At 37.7% G+C, this 14,932-nt stretch overlaps 1 protein-coding gene across 1 annotated transcript; it reads right to left on the bottom strand.

Moving 5' to 3' along the window:
- Positions 1-12,712: 12,712 nt before the first annotated feature.
- LOC143512671 (endonuclease domain-containing 1 protein-like) lies at positions 12,713-14,932 on the bottom strand. The gene is made up of 2 exons (XM_077003255.1): positions 14,555-14,932; positions 12,713-14,001 (listed from the first exon to the last, which is right to left on the bottom strand). Exons 1-2 carry the CDS (start codon positions 14,849-14,851, stop codon positions 13,456-13,458), a joined length of 843 nt encoding a protein of 280 aa, XP_076859370.1. The 5' UTR covers positions 14,852-14,932; the 3' UTR covers positions 12,713-13,455.

Raw genomic sequence — 14,932 nt, 5'->3', positions numbered from 1 at the left:
ATTGCTGAAATGGCTTCCCAGAACATCAACAAATCACTCAAGCCTAGAGTTGACTCGAAAAAGAAAGAAGCCGCTTCCGACAGAGACCACGGTTACGCCATGGACATCGCCACTAAAAGTAAAAGGGAACGAGGTGACTCGACGCCCTCAACGCCTAGCAAGACACCAGGTGATAAGCGGCTCCGTTCTGGGGAAGAGCAAGAAGAGGAGGAAATATCTCTTAAAGATATAATGAAAGGTATTGTTACGCTTGGAGAGAAAGTGGACAATATTGAACAACAGGTTATGCACACCAGTGTTATGCTCGCTAACCTAGCCAAAGCGGTGGAATTTAATGCTAACGAAGTTAAAGAATGTAAGGCTAAGGTTTATGAGCTGGAAAAGCAAAGTGACAAATTACGAAAGGAGAACGATGATCTTAAAAAGAGGCTCAGAGAACAGGAAAGGTACAGAATGAGATGGAGCCTTCGCATAAAAGGCTTGAAGGAGGAAAAAGGTGAAGACGTCAGGGCTTTAGTCATACAGACCCTGAAGCACATCGTTCCTGAGTCCGCAGCCAGAATGGAGGATGACGTGGATGTGGTACACCGACTGGGACGTAGGTTGGAAAATAAGCAAAGATGCATCATCGTGTTATTTACACGAAGACTAACAAAGGAAGAGGTCTGGAAGAAAGCCAAAAAGTCCACCTACTGCAAAGAACTGGGCATCCGCTTTGCTGAAATGTTACCCAAAGAAGACTGGGAGGAGCGAAATCGTCTGTGGCCACAGATTGATGAAGCAAGGAGAGCCGGAAAGGTGGCCTACTTTCGTGGCCCCTTTGGGTATATTGACGGTCACCTAATTGGTTTTGAAGGTATGCATACTAAATAAGGAGATGTAGAATTTGCAAAAGGTCTTGCTCCTGCGTCTCTTGAGTTCATAACTTGTACAGCTAGCTTACTGAGTATCATCTTCTGGTACTCAGTTTAACTGAGCTTTTTTCTTATCTTTCTATTTACAGTTTATTCTTGTATTTTTTGTGTGTTGTTTCTAATGTTAAAACAGAAAATTTCACTTGGTTCACTCAATGTTAGAGGTTTAAAAGATATGGTTAAAAGAAAGGCATTATTTTTGTTTTCAAAAGGACAGAATTCAAACTGTTTATTTTTTCAAGAGACTCATTCTTCCAGTACAGATGAAACCTTTTGGGCTAATCAATGGGGTGACAGGATTTTATTCAGCCATGGTACAAACCGATCAGGTGGTGTTGCTATTTGCTTTAATAATTTTCCCGGAGATATTCTGACATACAAAGGAGACAGAAATGGACATTGGTTAGCAGTAGCGACCCAAATTGATGACTTAGTCTTCATTCTAGTTAATGTGTATGGTTTTGGTAGTGACAGTTTGAACCGTAATTTACTGGATGAGTTATCTCAAATTATATTGGAATTTACAACTCGGTATCTCACTGACCATGTTATTCTAGGTGGGGATTGGAATATAACTCCGAATGAATGGCTGGACAGATGGCCTCCAAGATTAGGCAGACAACAACATAACACTCTGTTAAGTACTTTCATGAATGATAACAAATTAACTGATGTGTGGAGAGCATTAAATCCAGGGTGTGCTGAATATTCATGGATAAAACCTAATGGGCTTTGTAAGTCAAGACTAGATTATTGGTTGATAAGTGATTATTTCTTAACAGGCACCGCAGTATCTGCAATTTCTAAAGCACCGCTATCTGACCATTGTTATGTTAGTTTAATAATAGGACCTACAGCACAGACGAGTAGACATAAAGGCTATTGGAAATTTAATGCCAGTTTATTAGACAATGAGGACTACTGTGCCAGGATTAAAAAGATTATAAAGGAAGTTGAAGCTGATCACTCAATTGTAGAGGATGCGAATAAGTGGGACTTTTTGAAATACAAAATACGTTTAGAGACTATATATTTTAGTAAAGAACTTAGAAATAAAGAAAAACAATATGAATGTGATTTATTCAGAGAAATTAATCAGTTCTGTAGCTCCTCTGATTCAACCAGTCCATATTTAATTGAACTACAATCTAAATTAGATGCTTTATACCTTAAAAGAGCACGTGGTGCCTTTATTAGGGCGAGAGCTAGATGGATGGAAGCGGGAGAAAAAAATTCTTCATACTTTAGTCGATTAGAAAAAGGCAGACAACAAAGGAACTCTATAACAACTTTATTAATCAATGATCAGGAATGCAATGATGGTAAGGCCATAGAAACAGAAGTTTTTAATTTTTTTTCTAATCTATATTCCTCCCACTTCTCTATCGATGACTCCAATTATCTCTTTCAGAAAATCAAAAATAAGACTCCACAAATTGAAGAGTCATTTAAAAATCTATGTGAGTCTGAAGTCAGATTAGAGGAACTTGAGGTAGTGGTCTTTAAAATGCAATTAGACAAAGCACCAGGTACTGATGGTCTAACTGCCAATTTTTATCGTTTTTTTTGGAATGATATTAAAAATCTTTTATTTTGGACTATAAATACCTGCATAATGAGAAATACATTGACTCCTAGTATGAAAGAAGGTTTAATTTCGTTAATTCCTAAATCTGGTAAAGATAAACGATTAATAAACAATCTCAGACCAATCACTTTGTTGAATACAGACTATAAAGTTCTCTCTGGGGTTGTTGCTGCAAGATTAAAAAAGGGGATCTCTACAATAATTAGTGAAACTCAATCTGGCTTTTTAAAAGGTCGCTCAATACATAATAATATTCGACTTGTATTGGATTTGCTTGACTATAGTGACTTAGTTAATGAAGGGGGTCTTATGTTATTTTTAGACTTTTATAAGGCTTTCGATTGTGTTGAGCACCCCTTTATAATGCAGACTCTGACTTCTTTTGGTTTTGGACCGAAGTTTCTTAATATTGTCGGAACGCTGTACAATAACATTAACAGCTCGGTCTCTTTGACTTATGGTACGAGTCCTAGATTTCAGGTTAAAAGAGGTATAAGACAGGGTTGTCCTTCTTCCCCTTTATTGTTTATTATGGTGGCTGAAATGTTGTCAATTTTAATTAAGTCTAGTAATATTGAAGGGATTAACATATTTGGAAAAAATATTTTGATAAGTCAATTGGCAGATGACACAACTCTTTTTTTAAAGGACAGTAGTCAAATTCCATTGGTGTTACAAACTATAGATTGCTTTTCAAAAGCCTCTGGTTTACAATTAAATATAGACAAATGTGAAATTCTAAGTGTTCATGAGTGTCCTCTGCAAACACTATATAATATAAATGTAAAGAAAGAAGTGAAATATTTAGGAATTTTGATTTGTAAAGATAAAACGGTATCTGAGAAGTATAACATTCATAATAATGTTGAAAAATGTGGATTAATTTTAAGAAAATGGATTCCAAGGGATATCACTATCTTTGGAAGAATCCTCCTAACCAAAATGGATAGTTTATCCAGGCTGATCTATCCTGCATCTTCTCTGGCGGTTCTGCCTGGCATTATTAAAGACATAGACAAACTCAACTTTAATTTTGTATGGAAAAATAAATATCATTATATTAGAAAAGAAGATCTGGTTAAAAACCATGAGGAAGGTGGTGTTAATGTAATTGATTTTGGCTCCATGAATGGTGTTCTTAAACTTAATTGGCTTAGAGCATTTTGTAATGATTCACAATCCTTCTGGTTTATCATTCCTAATTTTGTTTTTCAGAATGTAGGTGGAGTTGATTTTCTTTTGAGATGTGACTTTGTCTATAATAAATTACCTATCAAACTGTCAGATTTCCATCAACAGGTCCTGATGTATTGGAAACTTCTGTACAAACATAATTTTACACCACATAATTCTCCTGTCTGGAACAACAGATATATTTTGTTGAACAGAAAATCTGTTTTTTTTGAGAACCTGTTTTCGAAAGGAATTTGGGCCATTTCACACTTTATGGATGACAATGGAACTATATTATTGTTCAAAGACTTTTGTTCGAAGTTTAATCTTGTTTTTGATGTGAAGATTTACAACAAATTGATAAAAGCGTTCCCAGCTGTTCTTAAATCTATGGTTAAAGAAGATGTATGTAATTCCAAGACCTCTCCTGTTTTGAGCCAACTCTATATAGAAGATATAGACTTTAAAGATAAAAAGATGACTAACAAGTTCACTCGGAGATTGTTACAGAAAGTGTTATATCCTGGTCAGGTTAAGAGGCATTATATTCTAAATGATTATGATCAAGATATAATTTATAAAATTAGAACTAAATACATTTCGTTTCCTCTTCCTCCAAAAGTAAAGGAAGTCCATTTTAAAATTCTAAATGACATCTATCCAACTAATTCTTTTTTAAAGTCTAGATTTAAATTTGATACTCAAGGGTGCTCATTCTGTGATGGTGAAGAGGAGGATTTAGATCATCTTTTCTTTCAGTGTCATGTCATACAAGACTTTTGGTGTAGTATTTGGGATTGGCTCCAAGGTCAAGGAATCGATTTGCCGACTTTGAATCTGACAATAATTAAATTTGGTATTTATCTGCAGAATTCCAGTGCAGAATTTGTAATAAATAATTTAATATTAATGGGAAAGTTTTTTATTCATAAATGTAGATTTTTCAAAACGAATCCTAATTTAGGTTATTTGAAAATTTTTCTTAATTGTTTCTTGGAGTCTCTAATTTTAGTTAAAAGTAATTCTGCTCAAAAACTTATTTTTTTGATGAAAAACTTTGGTCTGATGTAAACCTCTATATAATATACATGTTTTATTATGTGTTTTATTATTTTATTTATTTATTTATTTATTTATTTATGTATTATTTATTTATTTTTTTTGTTCATATGCTACTCAACTTATTTAACTGATTCCTTGTATTACCATTTGTGCCTTGATTTTGTTTGTAAGCGATTATTGTAAATAAAGGGAAAAAAAAAAAAAAAAAAAAAAACAAAAAATAAAGGTTGCCACGGTGCGCTGTCAAAAAAAAAAAAAAAAAACTTTTGCACGTCTGGTGGACGTTCAAACTGGTTCAAAATCTGACAGTCCGACTAGGACCTCAGCTAGACGTCTATGGACGTGCATGACGAGTTTTCTATCTGAACGTCTGAATAGGACCTTTATTGGATGTCAGTGGACGTGCAAAAGGGGTTCACTATTCACACGTCTGGGTCTCTATTGAATGTCAGTGGACGTGCAAACGGGTTCACTATTCACACGTCTGACTAGGGTCTCTATTGAATGTCAGTGGACGTGCGAAATGGGTTCACTATCCACATTAATATTTTCCCAACATATTTAGCTATTTGTTATACTAACTACTGCATATTTAATGTTCAATCATTTACGATTTTATGCCCCCCCTACACACACACACACACCTTTTTTTATTCTCGTACTGGCCAGTTTCAGCTCTCCCCACTGAGCAAAGACACGTCCAAAAGACGTCAATTAAACGTCTTCGTCAGACGTTTAAAAGACGTCCACTGAAAAGCCAGAATGAAAGTTTTTGCGACGTCTTTTTTTAAACGTCTATTACTGATATTCAGTTGACGTTAATAATGGACGTTTAAAAGACGTCCACTGAAAAGCCAGAATGAAAGTTTTTGCGACGTCTTTTTTTAAACGTCTTTTGAACGTCTATTACTGACATTCAGTTAACGTTAATAATGGACGTTTAAAAGACGTTTAAAAAAGACGTTGCAAAAACTTTCATTCTGGCTTTTCAGTGGACGTTTAAAAAAAGACGTCGCAAAAACTTTCATTCTGGCTTTTCAGTGGTCTTTTAACCCTTTGATGCGCAACATGGGTCAAAAGTGACCCGGCTGAGTTTTTATTGTCTATATGCAATAAATTAATTTAATAATTCAGCCTTCAAGGTATTCCTCAGTTAACTTGTTTTTGATCATCATATATCCTTAATTAATTTATTCATTTCTTACTTTTTGAATAAAAACCCTTTTTGTATCACTACCCCTCTAATGCGCAACATGGGTCTAACATGACCCGCATTCATTTTCTATGTTACTTCATATTTGGCTGAGTGTTTCTATGGTATATCTTTTAATTTAATAAATCATTAATCATTTTCTATCCCAAGTTTGCAGTAAATATCTTGTTTTTGTTTAAAACAAATATTGATTCTTATTTTCCTTCTTTACTTTCAGAAAAAACACATATTTTGTATTCATACATCAAGTTTACACACATGGGTCACAAACGACCCACATGCATTTACCATTTCATAACTCACCACAGCTCCCATCACACAAGTATTGTTTTTTCAATTGTTCTAACATTACTTTAGAAAATATTTTGATGATCTTTGGGAAAGACAATTGTACATACTGTAATATTTTATTAGGTTTAGGTTACCTTGAGAGTGAGTACATTACTTGTAAGAAGGTCACAAGTAATTATTATTTACTAGCTAACTGTTGAACCTTGAAGAGGCCTGTGGTTCTCTAGTACAACATGGTGGGTGTTTCCATCCTCAATGTCTACACCAACTTCACCTGCACAACACCCTGGAGATATGGGTGGTGTGAATTCACCTGTACAACACCCTGGTGATATGGGTGGTGTGAATTCACCTGCACAACACCCTGGTGATATGGGTGGTGTGAATTCACCTGCACAACACCCTGGTGATATGGGTGGTGTGAATTCATCTGCCCAACACTCTGGTGATATGGGTGGTGTGAATTCATCTGCACAACACCCTGGTGATATGGGTGGTGTGAATTCACCTGCACAACACCCTGGTGATATGGGTGGTGTGAACGCTGCATGGCTGCTATTCATCAAGGAACTGAGCACAAATTTTGTCATGACACATATGAAGAGGTACATGGAGGGCTCACCCAAACTTCAACAGCATGTGCTTGAGGTAGTGGGAAGATGTGGGTTACAAAAACAAACCACAGCCACCACCCATCCTCAAAAAAAAGACATTCCCAAGGAGGGCCAACGACAGAGGAAGAGGTGTGCTCGCTGCCCTCTTCCCAAAGAAAGAGGAAAAGGTGCAAAGACAGAAAGGCCAGCCAGCCCAGGGGGCAGGTGAACCAGGTGCCTGAACCACTTCAACTGGCTCCTCTCTACAAGACGGAGCAGCGACTCTACTCCGAGTCTCTCACGGATGACCGTACTCCTCACCTTATCTCTAAGGGAGACCCGAACACCCAGCAGAGGAAACTCATTTCAGCCGCTTATATTCGCAGTCTCATTCTTTGTCTCATTGTATTCATGATCTCATACTAGCCAAAGCTTACAGTATGACCATAGGTGAGACCGACCTGCCTGTCACCCACCTGTTTTCTGCTCACTGTCCCCACCCGAGCGTCTTTTCACATGTCCCTCGTCCCCTTGTCTGTGTTTGTATTCAAGTCCTGTTTTCTGTTCAGCCTTTGTTGCATAATTAGTCTTCCACACTAAGTGTTGCGGTATTTATCTTATAGTCATCATAGTCAGAGTCATTTTAAAAACCTGACATTATGTGTGTGTGTGATAAAATGAAAAATATGTGGCAAAAATCAAATGAATGTTTGACCCCACTCACTACTAAAGTAACTACTTAAAACTAGTTATTATTGGATTATGTTACTTTATTTTATATCACATTTGGATGAAGGGGTCATTTTGACCCATGTGTGTAAATTCAATGTACTATTATAGAAACTATTTTTGCTCAATAAGTATTAAAGTACAAATGAAAATAATTATCAGCAGTGATCAAAAACAAGATATTTATTGAATATTTGGAATATTCAATCATAAAAGGAATAGATTCAAAAGACAGGAACACAGAAAATCCCTACCAGCATTATATGACACTGGATATGAATGTGGGTCATTTTTGACCCATGTTGTGCATTAGAGGGGGTATGCATATGTTGCGCATCAAAGGGTTAAACGTCTGACGAAGACGTTTAATTGACGTCTTTTGGACGTGTCTTTGCTCAGTGGGACACCAGCCACTCTCATATCCTCTACCACTGCATTCATAAACCTCCTCTTAGGTCTACCTCTCCTCCTCTTGCCTGGAAGTTTCATCCTCAAGACCCTCCTACCAATATACCTCTCCTCCCTCCTCTGTACATGTCCAAGTGTAAATATATTTTCTATTTCATATAATGTAAAATATAGTGTAAATATATTTTCTATGATATGAAATTACGAAAAGGTGAGTCGTGTTTGGAGTTTGGAGAACGTGTGAACAGTCTTGGGGCTCCAGCACCTCTGATGATGCTTTAGTGGCTGATAAGAGGCACCACTACTGCTCATTACTTGATCCTGATGGCAGAGACATTATCATCATTACTGCACTATCATTCCTGCTGGCAGAAGAATTTATTTGACAGAAGTAACAATACTTTTACCTGAACATGCACTACTCTGTACACTTCTACACATAAGTAGTGTTTATAAATGATGCAAATCACAGATGCTTCAGTTACTGACGGTGATGATAGCTGTGTAGCATATACAGTATATAAATCAAATCAAATCAAATATATTTGTATAGCGCTTTTCACAACATATGTTGTCACAAAGCGCTTTACAGGATTTACAAGGTTAACAATACTATGGGTCCAAATCCCTAATGAGCAAGCCAAAGGCGACAGTGGCAAGGAAAAACTCCCTAGATGGTGGGGAATAGGAAGAAACCTTGGGAGGACCAAGACTCAAAAGGGAACCCATCCTCCATTGGGCGGCCCGTTAATACACAAATTACACAAAAACAAATTATACAGACTAATACACAAGTTACAAATAAATCACACAATCAGGCTAAGTATAAGGTAACTAGAATGAAAGTTCTGGGTGTTGATATTGTCAATATAAATGTCTTATGATGAACGCCAGGTTTTCATTCCGTGTCAGAGCGATGATACTGGTATTGTAGGCTCCAACTGCAGTGTTACTCCCCAAGTGAACCCCGGAGAAGAAAGATATGTGATGTGGTAAATATGTAACAGATTATTCAAAGGCCAAACTAAACAAATAAGTCTTTAGTTGAGACTGTGTCTGAGTCCCGAATAAAGGCAGGAAGATTATTCCACAGTTGTGGAGCTTTAAAAGAAAAGGCTCGTCCACCTGCTGTGATCTTTTTGATCCTAGGAACAGTTAATAAGCCTGCGTCCTGTGAACGAAGTGAACGTGCTGGATTGTAATGATCAATAAGTTCACTAAGATACTCTGGAGCTAAGCCATGCAGTGTTTTATATGTTAATAAAAGTATTTTGTAGTCAATACGGAATCTAACTGGCAGCCAATGTAATGACGATAGTACAGGACTAATGTGATCAAATTTTTTAGTTTTCGTTAAAACTCGCGCTGCTGCGTTCTGAACCAGCTGGAGTTTGTTTATCGATTTACCAGAACATCCAGCTAGAAGACTATTGCAATAATCTAGGAGGATATGAATGCATGGATTAGCTTTTCCGCATCACTAGTATTTAATATATTTCTAATTTTAGCAATGTTGCATAAGTGAAAAAACGCTACCCTAGTTATATTATTAATGTGTGAATCGAACGAGAGATCTGGGTCTATTGTAACACCTAAGTTCTTTACCTCTGCGCTGGGGGTTATAGTAACCCCCAGGTTACGTGTGGATTTACATGTCAAGGTAGTAAATGACTTGAGATTGAATAAGGATGCAGGCAAACTCTCAGTCCTTTTTCTGCTAGATTTAAGCGCAGCTTTTGACACCGTTGATCATGAAATACTTCTTGATCGACTACAGAGCTGGGTAGGCCTTAATGGCTTAGTCTTAGACTGGTTTAGATCGTACCTAACTGGGCGTGATTACTATGTAGCATTAGGTACCTCTTCCTCCACACATCAAAAAATAACTTGTGGCGTCCCCCAAGGATCAATTCTTGGGCCGTTACTATTCAACCTATATATGCTTCCGTTACCACACATCATTAATAAACATGGTATTAGTTATCATCAATATGCAGATGACACTCAACTTTATATTTCGCTAGAACCTAAAGCCCTAAAATCAATTTGCTCACTGTTTGACTGCATAGATGATATACAGACATGGATGTCTGACAATTTTCTGCAGTTAAATAAACAGAAGACAGAGGTTCTTGTTCTTGGCAGTGATTCACAAAGGAATGATGTCCAGACTTATTTAAATCAAATGAATCTGAAAGCCAGACAATGTGTTAAGAACCTGGGCGTCACCTTTGATAATGAGCTCAGCTTCAAATCACACATCATGACTACATGCAAGACAGCTTACTTTCATCTTCGGAACATCGCTAAGGTCCGAGATATGCTCTCTCCTGCTGACAGTGAAAAACTTGTCCATGCATTTATCACATCAAGGCTAGATTATTGTAACGCTGTTCTATCTGCTCTTCCAAAGAGCTCTATTTCGCACCTACAGCGAGTTCAGAACGCGGCTGCAAGGGTTCTGACCCGCAGGAGAAAGAGAGATCATATTACACCTGCACTCCACTCACTGCACTGGTTACCTGTCAGCTTTAGAATCGATTTTAAGGTTCTAGTCATGGTTTTTAAATGTCTTCATGGTCTTGCCCCTCTTTACCTAAGTGAAATGATGGTTAGATATGTTCCAGTCAGGTCTCTCAGGTCTTCAAACAGTAATCTACTGGTGATTCCTAAAAGCCGATTAAAGATTGGCGAGGGTGCTTTAAGCCACTATGGCCCAAAGCTCTGGAATTCTCTTCCTGAAGAGCTCAGAGGCATTTCATCCTTGCATAGTTTTAAGAGCAGTCTCAAAACATTCCTGTTTAGATCCGCTTTTAGTTAAGAAACTCTATCTTAATAGTTTTATCTTATTTACTTTACTTTTTATTATCTTACTTACTTCACTTTTTACTTTTTATGTTATTTTAATATTTTTATCTTTAATTTCTTTTAACATTTTCTTTTTGTCTTTTTGTCTTTGTCTTATCTCCTTTTAATGTTTCTTTTATTTATACTGTAAAGCACTTTGAGTTACATGTATGTATGAAAGGTGCTATACAAATAAAGATTATTATTATTATTATTATTATTATTATTAAAGGAATGTAGATTCAATGCTACATTACGTATTTTGTCTCTCGCTGCCCTAGACCCAACTATTATTAGCTCTGTTTTATCTGGATTTAGTGCTAGAAAGTTACACGCCATCCAATGTTTTATCTCTTCTACACACTTCTCGATTTTACTGTTTACACCTAAATCATCGGGTTTAGCCGATAAATATAGTTGGGTGTCGTCTGCGTAGGAGTGGAAACTGATGTCGTGCTTATGCATAATCTCGCCTAAGGGTAACATGTAAAGTGTAAATAGAAGTGGTCCTAGGACTGTCCCTTGTGGGACACCATATTTAACCTGAACAGATTTAGATGTTTTATTATTAACACTTACACATTAAAAGCGTCGGTCAGATATGATCTAAACCAGGAGAGTGCAACTTCTTTAATACCTATCATGTTTTCTACTCGATCCAGCAAAATGTTGTGGTCTACAGTATCAAAAGCTGCGCTAAGATCTAACAGTATAAGGAACGAGATGAGCTGATTATCTGACGATGTTAGTAAATCATTCACTACCCCGAGTAAAGCTGTTTCAGTGCTGTGGTTTGGTCTAAATCCTGATTGGAACTTTTCTGTCAGGAATGGCCACTAACATAATCAGGTTCACCTGCTGTGCCACCACACCCACATTCCACGTATACTTAAACACCTGAACTACACTTCCTGGTTGCGAAGTATTGCCTCCATGTCGTTGCATACCAAGCGTTTATTCCTGTCTGTTTTCATGTGCACCGAAAAGAGCTCACAACACTAATTCTGCTTGTTCGGAACTCTGCTTGTTCCCTAGACCACGTCTCCCGCCTGATCCTTGGATAATTCTTGGACTCTGCCCTCGCCTCTCGACCCCGGACCGTCCTGACCACCGCTACTCTGCTACAGCCCTGCACCAGCACAACACTGCTGTGTTTTCTAAGTGGCTTGTTCTACAGAGTTGTATTAATAAAGATCGCTCGTTTCCGCATCAGGATCTCTCTCTGCGTGCTCCATTCGTAACATTTTCATGGATACTATTTGATTGGAGATAATGGTTTAACTGATTGTAAACTGCTTTTTCTAGAATTTTAGAGATAAATGGGAGATTAGAAATCAGTCTATAGTTGGCTAGAATCTGTGGATCGAGATTCTGTTTTTTAATCAAGGGTCTAATTACAGCGCATTTTAATTGTTTGGGCACATATCCTAGGTTAAGGGAACTGTTAATCATATTAAGTAAGGGCCCTGCAATAGCTGGGAGTAGGTCTTTGAATAGACGGGTTGGAACGGGGTCGAATATACATGATGTAGGCTTAGACGAATGAATTAGTGTTGTGAGCTCTTTTTGCGATATAGGATCGAAGCCATTAAGCTCAGTAATATTTTCGGATGCGTAGTTACTAATACCTATACTACTGGGGTTGGATTGGAGGTTAGGCTGTGATGTATTATGACTCTGTAGTCGGATAATATCTATTTTATTACTAAAAAAGTTTAAAAATTCATCACTAGTGTGTGTAAGTGTCGTATTAGAACTAGTGTCAATGTAAGACATAAGACAACACTGTTATAGCTGTGTCTAAATACTACATTAAAATTTTTAAATTACTACTTTGAATATTACAAAAACAAAAAAAAAACATTTAAGACGAATAAAGAACTTTAAGGGACAATGACTTTTACAGGTGTAACAACAAATTCCCTGAATTTATTTTAGCGTGTCCTCCAATAGTTCCTCTGTTTGTCTGGTCTGGTCTGGTCTGGTCTGGTCTGGTCTGATCTGATCCGGTGTGGTCTGGTCTGGTCTGATCTGGTCTGGTCTGGCCCTCAGGGCACACCTCTCAGAATAAGTCACAGAGAGTCAGGGATGCTGAGAAGCATGCAGAGTAAATTTGTTCTTTCATCAGTGTGTGTGTGTGTAACAGGATAACAGAGTATGAGTGTAAGAGGCAGAACTCTTTGGAGATGACCATATGCAGTTGTTTCAGCAAATAATTTTTGTCAATCACTAGAGCAAGCAACAGGTTCAGGGGTCAAGTGGTGTTAGTAGGCCTTATTAGGACAAAAACAGCAATGAGAGGGTTTAAATGGTCGAGGCAGTGAACCAACCACAGAGAAACACAACAGGGAAGCTGACATGTTGACATGCCTTTCATCATAAAATCTGTCACCAACAGAAAGTGGAACAATCATTCTGAGTTCAGCTGATTAACTTGTAGAGCTGTTGCTTTGAAAATGTAACGTGTTCAAAGGACAAATTTACACAAAAAATAACTTTCCTTGTAGGAAAATCTAACAGCCTAACAATATAACAGCTCCTATCATTGCGACATAGTTGTCAAAGTCTTTTAAGTGTTTTATTTTTTGCAGTCACTGGAAACAGCAGGTAGGAACACTCAGGAACACCAGAATTTCTTCAGCACTTCCCACCAAACAAAGCAAAGTGAGAACCATAAAGCTGAGTCAGCATATATTCCAGGATATACACAGGCATAGATATGGGCTTCTGGTTGCTGTTGTCAGCAAGAAACCCCCAAGATCCAAGGGGGTTATTCTTGCTGTCAAGGCAACAGATAGCACTCCAGAAGTGGCTGGGCACATTCACTCTGCCGTTAATGATCTTTTGCACACCAATGCTTGGCACCACACCAGTGACCACGTAGGCTTTGCCTGCGGGAAGGATTTGTAAGCATTTGGTCTTTAACACGTCCGCCACGTCATTCTCCACCTTTCTCCACAGGATCCGGTTCAGGTAGCAGTCTTGGGGGGCGGCGTTGGTGAGGGTGAAGGTGGAGTCAGCACAGCTCTGTGAGCTTGTGTGGTACACAGGGACCAGGTGACCCTTATCATAACCACAGCTTTCATAATCTTCATTCAGGGCTTGGTGGTCTCCCCTAGGAGGTTTTGGGAGTGTTGTATCAGTGTCTGATTTCATATCACCACCCTTGTTTTGATCATCAAGCTGAAAACAGAAAGACAGAAAAAAAGAAAGAATTATCGATGACAGGAAATCATCTTGGTTTAAATATACTGGCTATTTCATATAAGCTGATGCCTTTCCCTGGTGTTACTAGGACACAAACAACACAGACAGAGCAGGACAACATTATAACACAGAAAAACAAACACAAACAACAGGAACGAAGTGACATAAGCTTGACACAACCATAAATATATGACGTAACAAGGACTAAACAGGACACAGGTGTTTAAATATATGAATGGACATGGACTAAACAGAACACATGGATATGGACTAAACCAAACATGGAAACATGGAAGATGACAACCAGGAAGTACACCAAAATACATACACAAGACAGGTTACCAAGGAAACATGAACAGGTTACCAGGGAAACATGGACTGGAAGCATCACATGGAACATGGAAGCATTTCCATTCTGTTTATTCCTTATATTACAGAGAAAAACATTAAAAACATTCTAAAAGTGTGATGCAATTTTTAAACACACACTATGTACATATGTAAAACTATGAATTTTAAACAAACTTACCTGAGGTTCAATGTACCACTTATCCTTTCTGTCACATGAAGTATGACCTTCATATTTATACGCTGAGTACACTGGAATTCTGTTTTTTGTGTCATAAAGTGTTGCATATTCATACTGATTAGCTCGTTTCTGACAAATCTGCTTGTATTGAGTCCCTGGCAACACAGTCGGAGGAGTAGCTACTCCATTTGGGGTGGCAAAAAACTGTGGACAAGTTATAGAGAAATTGATCACGACCTCACCTACAACTGCTGAACTACCTAGAAAAAACAACAGCACCAGACTGAAGAGTTTCATGATTATAAATCAACAGAGCTGAAAGTGAACGACACAGTTTGTGTTCTGACCTCACTGATCTAGCTCTCACCACACAGTACA

The sequence above is a fragment of the Brachyhypopomus gauderio genome, chromosome 4 (genome assembly GCF_052324685.1).
Source record: "Brachyhypopomus gauderio isolate BG-103 chromosome 4, BGAUD_0.2, whole genome shotgun sequence".
NCBI classification, from domain to species: Eukaryota; Metazoa; Chordata; class Actinopteri; order Gymnotiformes; family Hypopomidae; genus Brachyhypopomus; species Brachyhypopomus gauderio.
The sequence above is the reverse complement of the archived record's forward strand: the minus strand, read 5'-3'. Positions and strand labels throughout refer to the sequence as shown.